Source organism: Schistocerca piceifrons, chromosome 8, assembly GCF_021461385.2.
Source record: "Schistocerca piceifrons isolate TAMUIC-IGC-003096 chromosome 8, iqSchPice1.1, whole genome shotgun sequence".
In the NCBI taxonomy this organism is placed as follows: Eukaryota; Metazoa; Arthropoda; class Insecta; order Orthoptera; family Acrididae; genus Schistocerca; species Schistocerca piceifrons.
Genome location: NC_060145.1, coordinates 423,199,150 through 423,211,935, shown reverse-complemented (window position 1 = coordinate 423,211,935; position 12,786 = coordinate 423,199,150). Strand labels below are relative to the sequence as shown.

Below are 12,786 nucleotides of genomic sequence, written 5' to 3'. Positions count from 1 at the left end.
AGCCTCATCGAACCCAAGAGAAAATTGGCTGAGACAATGGGAGGCAATTTCAAAATTTTAAGCTTCTAAATTTTTTCAGTATTTATATCAAGACTTCAACAGAATGAACATCCTTAATCATTATACAAACATGAACCATGTAAGGAATCAACTTATTAAAGAAAAAGTGTGTACAAACATGGAATTAGTATACCGTATGGCAATTCCTTACCAGTTTCTGGTGAATTTTGGGATGAGATAGGTTGCAAGTATTTGAGTGACCGGAAGATAACACCACAGGCTGACAGCACCACTGTGCTGACAGGTGGAACAAGTCCCCAGCAGCCGTAGCTACACCAGGCTGTGTTGTCCAAGACTCCAGCTAATATTAAGAGCATTTAATGCTCATGTCATGCGAAGCTATGGTTACCAGTTTTGGTGGGAATTATAGCTGGTATTTTCAAATGACTAGGTGAAGGACACTTCCATCATCTTGATAACACTCTAGGTTATTAAAAACTTGGAAGAGATTTTTTATCCGCCCATAACAGTGAAGAAATGGTTTATAGTTACACTACTGTAACAGTTTTCTTAATACAAATAACATGTCTTTAATACAATTAACAAGGCTTTTTTCTCAATTACAAAAGATAAATTCCACATTTTCACTCCTTTCCAAACTTTCTTCCAAAAACAAATTAGCCGATGAGCATTAGCCATTAGCATATAAGCTGAGTTTGACTTGCGAAGCACACAGCAGAATAGAGGTCACAAAATAAATGATGTATGATACATTCACAGAACTGTGACCAGCAAAGTGTGTGAATGCTGAATCATTATGCTGCTTTTGACTGCCTCTTCTGATTGCATAAATCTGTCAGGTTAAGAGTAATGGTAGTACTTGGACACATGCAAGTAAGAGGAACTTCTTGCATATAATTGTGAACACTTTCCTATACTTGTACTACCTTTAATTGTGCTTAACTTACTCTGATGAAACGAGTCACATTTTGGCACTGGTGTATAGTGTGTCATACTTAGTGCTTGAGCAGATCTGGAGGGATAGAACTGCAGTTGTGAAGTGATTCCAATATGATGAGTGCATGTTGTGCATTAACTCAAAGCAGTATGTCCAACAGGTGTGGTGGGAAGGTGTATTGCAAACAGCGACTGTAGATTCCACACATTTTGGTAAATCTACAACTACGGATCAGTAGAGCAGTGGCTTGGGGCAGCTATTGCAACAGAGTCACCCTTCACAACAAGTGATTTTCAGACTGTCACCAACTGTAACCCAGACCCTTGACAGAAGGTAGTTTATTCTGCACTGGTTTCAAGACTAGGCAATAACATCCTATTGGAATTTAACAGCATCCGCTAGCCATAGAATAATATGCAGAGCCACATTATCATTAAGTTCACAGTTACAATGGTACAAGTGTTATGGTAGTTGTCTAGCATAATACCATTAAGAGAGGAAGACCGACTGCCATATTAGTGGTGCTATATCATGTATAAGATTGTTATGAAACATTTAACGCCAACTAAAGTCATAAGAGTCATGGTAGGTGTTGTTCAGTAGAATCACAACAATTAATAGCTACCAGGGAACACTGAAATACTATGGTTTGTTTCAAATTAATATATATTAACTTGGATAAGAAAATACTGTAAAAGAGAGCTTATTTATAAAGTGACATGTAATAAATTATACTGTTAAAATGCTGTCCGTGGGAACATGGATACAAGAAGGAACAAATATAATAAACGGTAGAAACATAGCAGCCTTAGATCTAGAATGCTGTTGGGCAATGTATTCTGCACAGAAAGTGATTGGGAATACGTCGCAACATCAACATTATGTCTATCTCTTGCTGTCCCGCACTCTCATCACATGAACTGATTGCTCTCTTGTAATATCTTAATAGCATTTGAGTCTTCTCCACTCAAAGGGTCAGTTCTGCTTCCAAGGCACCCTTGAAAAATTTATTCAGTAAAGCAAGAAAGATTGAGGTATAACATCATGTTGATAACAACGTCATTAAAGGGAGAGTGTAAGCTTGGGTTGTACAAGAGTGATGAAGGTAACTGAAGAAGCCCTTTACAGAGAACTCGTCGTCATATGCACATGCAGAAACTTCGGGAAACCACTTAACCCTCAAAAACTGGAGATTCACATGGAAAATTAAGTTCTGCTCCACCAAAATGTTTGTCCAATGCACCATCTTGCCATACAGCAAAGGTGTTCCACTTATAGCACTAGACATGTTTTGTTAGTGTCACCCACAGTTAACACTAAGATGACAAGAACAATGACACCAAATGCACACTAACATAGATGTAAACACTAAGTGTTTGCCTACACTCAAAAAATACACAGGAGACAGAATTGCAGTTGGCTGTCGCATTATGTCATGCACTTTCATGTGTTACTGTGCCTCTCCCAAGCACACATTACTCTGAGGAGTGTGAATGACCTAACCTGAAACAAACTGAACAGTGTAGTTTCGAGGAGTATAAGTAGCAACAGAAGAAACTTAGTTAGTTCTCTCTTCTAAGTATTTGTGAAATAATACTATCTTTGTCAAAAGCAACGACAATGTAATACTTTGATCAGAATATGTATTTTATGGATTTATAGCATGCTGGATTAATTGCAGGTTGGCAACTTGTGTTAACTGCCTCAATATACAAACAGCCAAAGTTGTAAGATGCTCTTTTTATTTAATTCACGAGTAGTTTTGGTTACCTTTTTAAATCAACTGGACAGACGAAATAGTATTTTTATCGCTGTTGTGACCAACTCCACAATATTGCTGAAGTATGTGGGACCTGTACCAAACAGGAGCAACAGGGGATATTTAACATATACAGAGAATGGCAGCATGAATCACCAGAGTTTTCTTTGATCCATGGGAGACTATCATAGAAATCTGAAGAAACTGAATTGGCAGATGGTTGAAGATAAACATAAACTATGCTGATAAAGCCTACTTACATGCTTCCAGAACTGGTTTGAAATGATAACTAGGAATATACTGTAGTATCATTGCCACAGATACTACTACAATGTCATGCCAACATAAGGTTGGCAGCCCATTGTCTGCCAAGCACAGCGCACTCTAACAGGCTGTGCACCTCGATGGAACTGCAGTGTGCCTCGTTCACTTCTTAGCTAGATTTCAACATAGGCAGACACTTTCATAATCAGCCCTCAGCCAGTTCTGTAGTGTTTGCATTGATTCTCTGAGGAGGGCCCATCAGGCTAAGTCCCTGAGAATATGTTGTATTAGTTCATGGTATTCCATGTTACGAGATTGTCAGTTCATAGCCGCAGCTGCAGTCCTATAAAAACTACTGAAGGTAAGCATTTTCATTGTACTATGTGTTTCTTGAATAACAATTCTTCTCTCTAACAGTGTGCCGTACCACATATCATTGCAACCTGGACTCCTTCAGCTCCCATCAACTCGCCGTCCTACTTATTTTCATTTAGTAACGAGCTGAATACACCCACGCATTTTGTGCCTCTAAACAGTGAGACACAATATATACCACAACACCTTATGTTTTGCTCACATATGGATCTTGAGGGCACAATTAGATTAATTACAGCCGACACAGAGGCTTTTAAACAATCATTTATCCCGTGATCCATAGATGAATGGAATGGGAAGAAACCCTAACAACTGGTTCACTGGGATATACCCTCTGCCATGCACTTCACAGTGGCTTGCAGAGTATAGATGTAAATATAGACACAAATTCTGCTGGAGATACACACTGACATGAAGTATCTTCCATTTAGTTATGCTATAAATCACCCACACTTGCCAACAGCTACATCATCTGTGCAAAATAATGTCTAAAGAAATAATTTAGTTGCCTAGTATTCTAGCCTATCGCCACAGAATTGTATTTCTCTATCTTTAAGGGTAAAAAACAGGTGACGTCTCTAGTAACAAATGAAAGACAAGTTGCCAGTAGTTATATTTTTAATCTTGCAATATTCAAAATAGTCACGAAACTCAAATATCTTCAAATAATTTTGTAAAAGGATGGCAGTGGAATGAGTATATGACCATAACAGTCAGTAAACAAATTGGATGTGCCTCTGATTTCCCATGTTTCACAATTATTTGTGCAATTTCTGTTTGCCATTTTGTTCCGCTGTCTTGCTAACTTTTTTCAGCTTCCTCAAAATTTATCATCAAGCCACTATTTGATTGCCATATTCATATAAATATATAGGTATCATACATTTTCTCTCCACATGTCCAATCAACAATGAGACACTGTACATAGGTCTTTAAAAATCATTTCTGACAAATATTTAAGCAACAAAGACATGTTATTTATAAAACATTTATTGGCAAATACTTCACTTTCTCAGGAATGGAATCGATGGCAATGAAAGTATGTTCACATTTCCATAAAAAACACAATTATTATATTATTGGAAATGCAGTAACATATAAATATACTAAAACAATTATTTCCCAATAACAGTTTTAAATGCTGAACACAACAGTCAAGGTTTTCTTTCAGGAAACTAACAATGACACAGATAGGAATTTCAAAAGACTTTAAGAAATATATTGGTAAGGTATGCAGCAGTATACAAAGATATACATATATATATATTTATATATTAGCCCAAAGTTGCTTTTAATTTTACATATTTATACAATTCATTACATATCTTTGCTAATAGAGAGCAAACAATAATTTATTGTACTAAAATCTATATATTATGTTCAAATTGTTACAGTATATCCTGCAGTTTATTGTACTCAGTCCAGTCTCAGAAATGTGGTATGGGAGCCATCTGTGACAGGCTGCCCCCCACTGAGTCCATTCTCCTATGAATGCGGCTCATCGTGGTAGCCAGCTGCTGACAACACAGCAGGCTATGTTCAGACAGTCTCATGCAAACGATTCCTTCCCTGAGCTGTCGTTGGGCTTTTTCAGTGAAGCCACCTCCAATGATCTGATGAGAGAGTGAAGAACATCACATTGTAAATATTTATTTGCATTTTGTATACAGTGTTAAAATACCTGACATATACTAACACTGATTTCATCAATAATGAATTGAACTTTACGTTTCCAAAGCAAAAACATTATTCATTATTACATAACTGACTGTTCGATAAAGCTGACAGATGATTAACAAATATTTATCCATTACAAAATGTCCAGTCTTTATCACAATCAACAACAAACAACTTCACACTTCTTATCAGAAGTTGCAGTCTGTTTTATACAGCAGTGTATGCTTACAGAATGTTCTTTTCCATTAAATGCGAGGCTTAATTCTATCCTGCACATTATTTCCTCCTACTACTGCCCACAAATAACAAGCAAACAAGGTAACTTTTTTGGAAAAGGGGGTTAATAGAAAACATTTCAATTTGAAAAATTAAGAATTATTTGGAACTTTTCACAACAACATATAACTTATGATGTATTTCTTTCACTTTCAATACATTTTGTGATATACACCTTTTGGTACAACTTAAAAATGGAAAAATAAAACAACTGAAAATTCAGGATAGAATGTAACAATATTATGAAACGGATAGTTGCTACTAACCATATGTGGGGAGAGGGGGGGGGGGGGGGGGTCCATTTTTGACAGAGGCTTTGTTGGCCAAAAGCTCGCTTTTTGACAGTCTTTTTGTCGTGCCTACCTGTGACTCAGCATCTCTGCTACATGCTGAGTAGCAACTGTATTTTTTAAAATATTGTTAAGAACAGAATCAAGTGTCTGGTGTCAGGCTACAGCAGAACTGTTCTGCTGAAAAAAAATAAATGAGATGTACACTTGGAAGGACTGTTTTAATGTGGTTTCTTAAATGTGAAGACATAGTTTTGATTCAGCATTGACTGAAGTCAAATACACTTGCCACAATGCTGCTGTATCAGCAAACAAATGACAACACACACAGGGTGTTTCAAAAAGGACTTAACAACTTTGAAAATTCATATAAATTAATTCATAGTACCTACAGAGGTGATTGTAGTGTCAATTTGTAGGGAAATACATCAAGTTTTGTCTCGCATAGTTCACTAGTGCGGAATCACACAGTACGGAGCACTAGCAGCAGTTGCATTAAAGATGGCTGGCTTCACTGGACCCGAGCGTCCTAGCTGTGTGCGTGTGCGCGTGTGCTGGAGTCAGTGGCAACAGTTCAGACTAATTTCCACACTAAAGATCCTAATAGTAGGCCTACAATTTATGAATGGCATAAATATTTTGCAGAAACAGGGTGCTCAGTAAGAGATGGGAAATCACCAGGTCATCCAAGCATATCTGATGACATCGTTGAAGGAATGAGACAATGTTTTGTCAACAGCCCTACGAAATCAACCCACCATGCATCTCACGAACTGCAAATCCCACATATGACTGTTTGGCACGTGTTGAAAAACTGTTTGCTTTTGAAACAGTACTGATTTATGATCATACAAGCAATACAAGACAATGATAAAATTGCTTGCAAGAACTTCTGTGCAGGTATGTTAAATTGATTACATGACGATGAACATTTCCTGGACAAAATCATATTTTCTGATGAGTTGACTTTTCACTTACATCGCAAGGTTAACACACGTTAAGTGTAGGATTTGGGGCAATGAAAATCCACATCAAATGTTGCAACTTGTTCGTGATAGCCCTTAACTGAACATTTTTTGTGCATTCAAAAAGAACAAAGTGTACGGCCCCTTTTTTTCCATGAAGAACCAACAACAGAATAGTGTACCTGGCTGGATATGTTACAATAGTTTTTGATACCATGGATCAATGAGGACGACCATGAACGAAATGTTTACTTCATTTAAGATGATGCACCTCTCCACTAACTGGCTGACATCCAGAGTTTTCTCAGCGACCACTTTCCATGTCAATGGATTGGCTGGGATGCACCAATTGTATGGTCCCCATGTTCCCCAGACCTGTCAATACTCAATTTTTTAAATGGGGATTCATCAAGGAAACCGTGTTTGTACCTCCTATGCCAGCTTCTCTACCTGAACTTAGAGCAAGAATTTACACCGCCACTGAGCAAGATGCACCTGCAGTGCTACAGTGAGTCTGGGAAGAAATGACTTCCAATGGGATGTGTGCAGGATAACCAATGGAAGCAACATACAATATCTTTAGTTTATTAGTTTAAGGTAAAAAAGCTTTGTGTGTTTCCATACTAAACAACACTAAACCCAGCTCTGTATATTCTTTCAATAAATTTATATGAATTTTTAAAGTTGTAAAGTCCTTTTTGAATCACCCTGTATTTTAATAAAGTTTAATACTATCTGACATTAATTAGTTAAATCAAATTAGTGACAATCATTGTAAGGTGACTTACTGGTGTGTCAGTGCTGTTACATATTTCATGAGCAGGATGATTACTGCCATGGCAATGAAATAATACTTTCAACATGCTTGACATTTCTCATCTTTGTCTGTTCCAAGTTTTTGACATGCACTATGATAGTCTCACGTGAAGTGAAATGACTGTATGGCACTACTGATCTGGACACCTCATCTGGAGTTGTTCAACTGCCTAGAGCATGTCTTTCTGTTCGACACCACTTTGGTGACTTGCATGTTGTTGAAGATGAGATGAAATAATTAGAACAACCCAAACACTCAAACCCTGAGCCAGAAATTGAACCCGGGAACCCAAGATCTAGAGGCAACAGCACTAATCTCAAGACCACAAGTTATGCACATGGTCTGCAGTATTTATTTACAATATTTACACTACATACATTTTTGTAAATGCCATTTCCATAAGACATATAAAGACATATTCAGCAGCTGTGATGTGTTTGTAGGCTCCCAGAATAAATGCCTCAACTAGATTATTCACTGTGGACTAATTGTGCTTTGGGATATGTCAACAGACAGAAAGTCTATTACATTTTTTATAAGAGACCTTTGCCAGATATGATAATTTGTTGATTTTATATGTAACTATGATTGGTAGTGAGGGTGTGCCAACAGACATGATATAGAAAGAGTCCACCAGTAGTGCTGCTATTGAGCTGATAAAGTCAGTCACAGCCAAGCAATAAACAAGCATAAATCCTGAGACTTGTACAGCAAACAAACATCACATATTTACTGCTGTAGCAGTCAACCACAGAAAGGGCACAGCGTACTTTGAGAACTGTGGAAATCCTCTGCAATCAAAGGGTTATAAAAAGAATGGATACTGAGCTGAATGGAGAATGTGTATACCAACACTGTTGGTGTGATTTACATGTGACCAAAACATTAAGTCTCCATGAACCCAGAAGATCCTATCCAGGGAACACATCACCACAAAGTTTCAGTGTTATCACTACTGTTAGTGAATGGCGTGACAACAGGCTAGCACTTGAGCTCTTCCTCAATCTACACAGCCTCTCATTAAGATTATGACTAGAACACATAATGAAGTCAGTTATTCTCCAGCCAGTGTGTCATTGCAACTAGCAATTACTAGCAATTATCAGTTGTTGGTCTCTTCTATTTTAATATAACTTCCAAATTTTCTGCCTCATTCATACTATACAGTTTATACATAAATTTAATATGTAACTCCTGCCAGTGTTACAGTTTAGATAGTTTCCACTTTGAGTGTGGCTCACAAATAGAACTGCAGTTAACTTGACACAACATTTTCAACAAGAAAATAAAGGGCTACAGAAGCAATCAAAATATCAGTAATTCTCACATAAATTCTAAAACAGACAGTATTCCACATACTATTGAACTAACAAATGTTTTCTTTCTTTTACCTTGAAGTTATATCCAATTCTAGTGATGCTCGAGTTGTACGAGGGCTGGAGTTGACGTGGACTTTATGGTTTGTGAGGTACACACTCATGGAATCTTCTGAAACATCACTGTCTTGAGCACTGCAAGAATAATGGTAACATAGATTTAGAAAAGTACAGTTTTACCTGGCAAAGGAAATACTATGAAATGAAAACAAGAATCATGTGCAAGATAGAAAAGTACAGTTTTACCTGGCAAAGGAAATACTATGAAATGAAAACAAGAATCATGTGCAAGCATATGTTGCAGCCAAAGTTGTAATCATTGATAAAACTTTTCAGATATGTGACTAACTGAATTGCTATCCAGTACTTATCTTCTGGAGGTGAAATTGTAAATACACCAGAAAGAAAAGTGTAGCAGTACAAAAATTAAATTATTTCAAAATTTTTAGGTCATGTTATTGAATCTCTATATTGAGCAAGCAGTAAAGGAAACCGAAGAAACATTTGGATAAGAATTAAAGCTCAGCAAAAAGAAATAAAACCTTGAGGTTTGCCAATGACATTGTAATTCTGTCAGAGACAGCAAAGGGCTTGGAAGAGCAGTTGAATGAAATGGACATTGTCTTGATAGGAGGATATAAGGTGAAAATTAAAAAAGCAAAATAAGCATAATGGAATGTAGTCAAATTAAATCAGGTGATGCTATGGAAATTAGATTAGGAAACAAGACGCTTAAAGTGGTAGATGAGTTTTGCTATTCAGGCAGCAAAATAAGTGATGACGGGCAAAGTAGAGCGGATATAAAATGTAGACTGGCAATGGCAAGAAAAGCATTATGAAGGAAGAGAACTTTGTTAGTATAGAATATACATTTAAGTGTTAAGAAGGCTTTTTTGAAAGTATTTGTCTGGAGTGTAACCATGCATGGAAGCAACAAATGGCCTACAAACAGTTTAGACAAAAAGAGTGTAGTGTTGGCAGAAGAGCCAACACTGTTTTTCTAGAGGAGGCCGAAATGCAGGCGTTTAATTACACGCTGACTGGCGTGAGGTCTGGAACAGGACAATATCTTGAGAATTGCAAATAAAGTACGTAGTTGATATAATACTTAACTTTAATCCACAATTGTAGAACATCGCTCTTGATGATACATGCTTCACATAATAAATATCAATTGAATACGGCGCCTTGCTAGGTTGTAGCAAATGACGTAGCTGAAGGCTATGCTAACTATCCCTCGGCAAATGAGAGCGTATTTGTCAGTGAACCATTGCTATGAATGTCTGCTGTACAACTGGGGCGAGTGCCAGTACGTCTCTCTAGACCTGCCGTGTGGTGGCGCTCGGTCTGCTATCACTGACAGTGGCGACATGCGGGTCCGACGTATACTAATGGACCGCGGCCGATTTAAAGGCTACCACCTAGCAAGTGTAGTGTCTGGCTGTGACACCACAAAGAGAATAGAAGTTTTCAAAATGTGGTGCTACAGAAAAATGCTGAAGATTAGAGGGGTGGGGGTGGTCACATAACTAATGAGGAGGTACTGCAGAGAATTGGGGAGACAAGAAATTTTGTGGCACACTGTGACCAAATGAAGGGATCAGTTCATAGGACATATGGTGGGACATCGAGGGATCAACAATTTAATATCAGAGGGAAGTGTATGTATGTTTGGGAGGGGGGGGGGGGGTAAAAAAATCATAGAGGGAGACCAAGAGATGAATACAATAAGCAGATTCAGAAGGATGTAGGTTGCAGCAGTTATTCGGGGATGAAGAGGCTCAACACAGGATAGAGTACAGTGGAGAGCAGCATCAAACCAACCTTCAGACTGAAGATCACATTTGCTGTACTTAAAATTCCACATCATCAAATTTTATGGTTTACTCAGGTGAATTATACTTTTTCACACAATCACCACACTGTTCTATACATATAAATGTTTTGGCCACTACTGCAAGTGAATCAAAAGTTGCTCTACGTAACATGAGAAGACAGCCACCTATACACAAGAAAAATTTTTAGTGTAGCTGAAAATATAGATTTTACAGAGGGATACTATCAGTTATGCAATAGCCAAAATGGCAATAAATTGATGAGAGAGATCAAACAATAAAAATGTGTACTTCACTGCCTGATAAAAGTTTCATCATTTGACACAAGAAGGCAATAGGTGGAAAGAAACATAAGATTGTTTAGGTTAGTTAATGAGTATGAGTAGGAGAAACAAACCCATAATGTTCAGATACAGTATTAGTAGTGACCTGCTTGACACAGTCATATGTTTAAATATCTGGGTATAATGTTGTGAAATGATATGAAATGGAACAAGCATGTCAATAATATGGTAGAGAAGTCCAATGGTCAACTTCGGTTCATTGGGAGAATTTTAGGAAAGTGTAGTTCATCTGTAACATATAGGATGCTAGTGTGACCTATTCTTGAGTAATGCTCAAGTGTTTGGGACGTGCACCACGTCAGATTGAAAGAAGATATGGAAGCCATTCAGAGACGAGTTGCTAGATTTGTTACCGGTAGCTTTGATCAGCATTCAAGTGTTACGGATATGCTTCAGGAGCTCAAGTGGGAATCCTTGGAGGAATTCATTTTGAAGAACACTACTGAGAAAGTTTACAGAACTGGCATTTGAAGCTGACAGCAGATCGATCATGCTACCACCAATGTAATTTCGCATAGGAACTACAAAGAAAAGATACGAAAAATTAGGGCTCATACAAACAGTCATTTTTCCCTCTCTCTATCCATGAGTGGAACAGGAAAGTAAATAACTAGTTGTGGTACAGGGTACTGCTACTCACTTAATGTCTTTAACTAACTATCCATGTCTCTCTACGACACTGGTTTTACAATTGTTACCAGGATGTATTCACATTCTGCCATCTCCAACCCTTCCTCCCAAGACTCTCCTAACAATGCATGTGTGCGCACACACGATTTCTTATTATAGTGTTTGAATGTATGAAATTGTGAATCTTCAGCTACTTCCCTGCCCCCCTCCCCATTTTCTTTTCTCCAATTCAACTGTTTAAGTACCTATAAAACATCACTAAACATGCATGTTGCAAATCTTCAAGAAACAGAAATACCCTCACCTGTCAGAATTTTCATCATCATTGCTGTCCTCTCCATCTTCAAGTTCTCCACGAATTGCTGACTGGAGATCCTCTATTCGAGTAAGTGCTAGTCGGAGATCCTGACGTGCAGCAGCTGCTTCTGCTTCAGAAGCCTCCAGCCGCTTTTCAAGGTCACGCTTACGTACGGCCCATTCGGATTCACGAGCTGCCGCCGCCGTTTGTTCCTCACGTAGTTCACGAACAGTACGCTGCAGCTTACGGGACGCATCTACTGCCGCCTGCTCCTTTGCACGTGCTGCCGCTGCCTCATCCTGAAGTCTTTCAACTGCTTCCTTCAGTCGTGCTATTTGGACCTGAAAACAACAATAAAATCTTACATCTTTTTACTATTTTCCTTTTAGGTCCTTTCTACTAAAAAAGAAGTTTGCAATTTGAAGCTTGAGACTCATTACTGACAATTTTGCCAGCAGAAGCAAAGTCACACTTGTAGATAATAAACAAAAGGAATCCTTTCTTTGCAAACTAATTTATAAAACTAAAGTTTCTGTGCATGCTTGTATTTACTGTAGCTCTTTTTAAGGTTCATTTGTGTTACTTTGATTACAGAATGCAAATGAGAGCCAATTAACAGTGAGCCACAATTCAGGAAGTCTCCACGATAGATTAATAAACACTATTTCATCTGACCATGATAATCAAGCTACATAAACTCTAAGCTCAGTGATCAGTGCTCACTATCACAACAAATTTTTTACTGGTTGTCTGTAACCAAAGACAAAGGAAAGATTATAAATTGCTAAAAAAAGTTTTGTATTATCCTTATAATTTGCATAGTTTGTGACTCATTTAAAATGGATAATCTCTTTCACAATACTCTTCTGCCCATAGGAAGCTGTAACAGTCACACCCTTAAACATCCAGTTCTACTGTCAAC

The 12,786-nt window shown here is 37.7% G+C and overlaps 1 protein-coding gene across 1 annotated transcript in view; it reads right to left on the bottom strand.

Annotated features, from left to right (window-relative positions):
- Window positions 1-3,956: 3,956 nt before the first annotated feature.
- LOC124712411 (unconventional myosin-XVIIIa) overlaps window positions 3,957-12,786 on the bottom strand; it is a 1,310,522-nt gene continuing 1,301,692 nt past the window's right edge. Inside the window, exons 31-33 of the mRNA XM_047242706.1 lie at window positions 11,871-12,205; window positions 8,773-8,892; window positions 3,957-4,969 (exon numbers count right to left, since the gene is read on the bottom strand). Coding sequence (XP_047098662.1) covers window positions 4,906-4,969; window positions 8,773-8,892; window positions 11,871-12,205 — 519 coding nt within the window. The 3' untranslated portion in view covers window positions 3,957-4,905. The remainder of the gene's footprint in view (window positions 4,970-8,772; window positions 8,893-11,870; window positions 12,206-12,786) is intronic.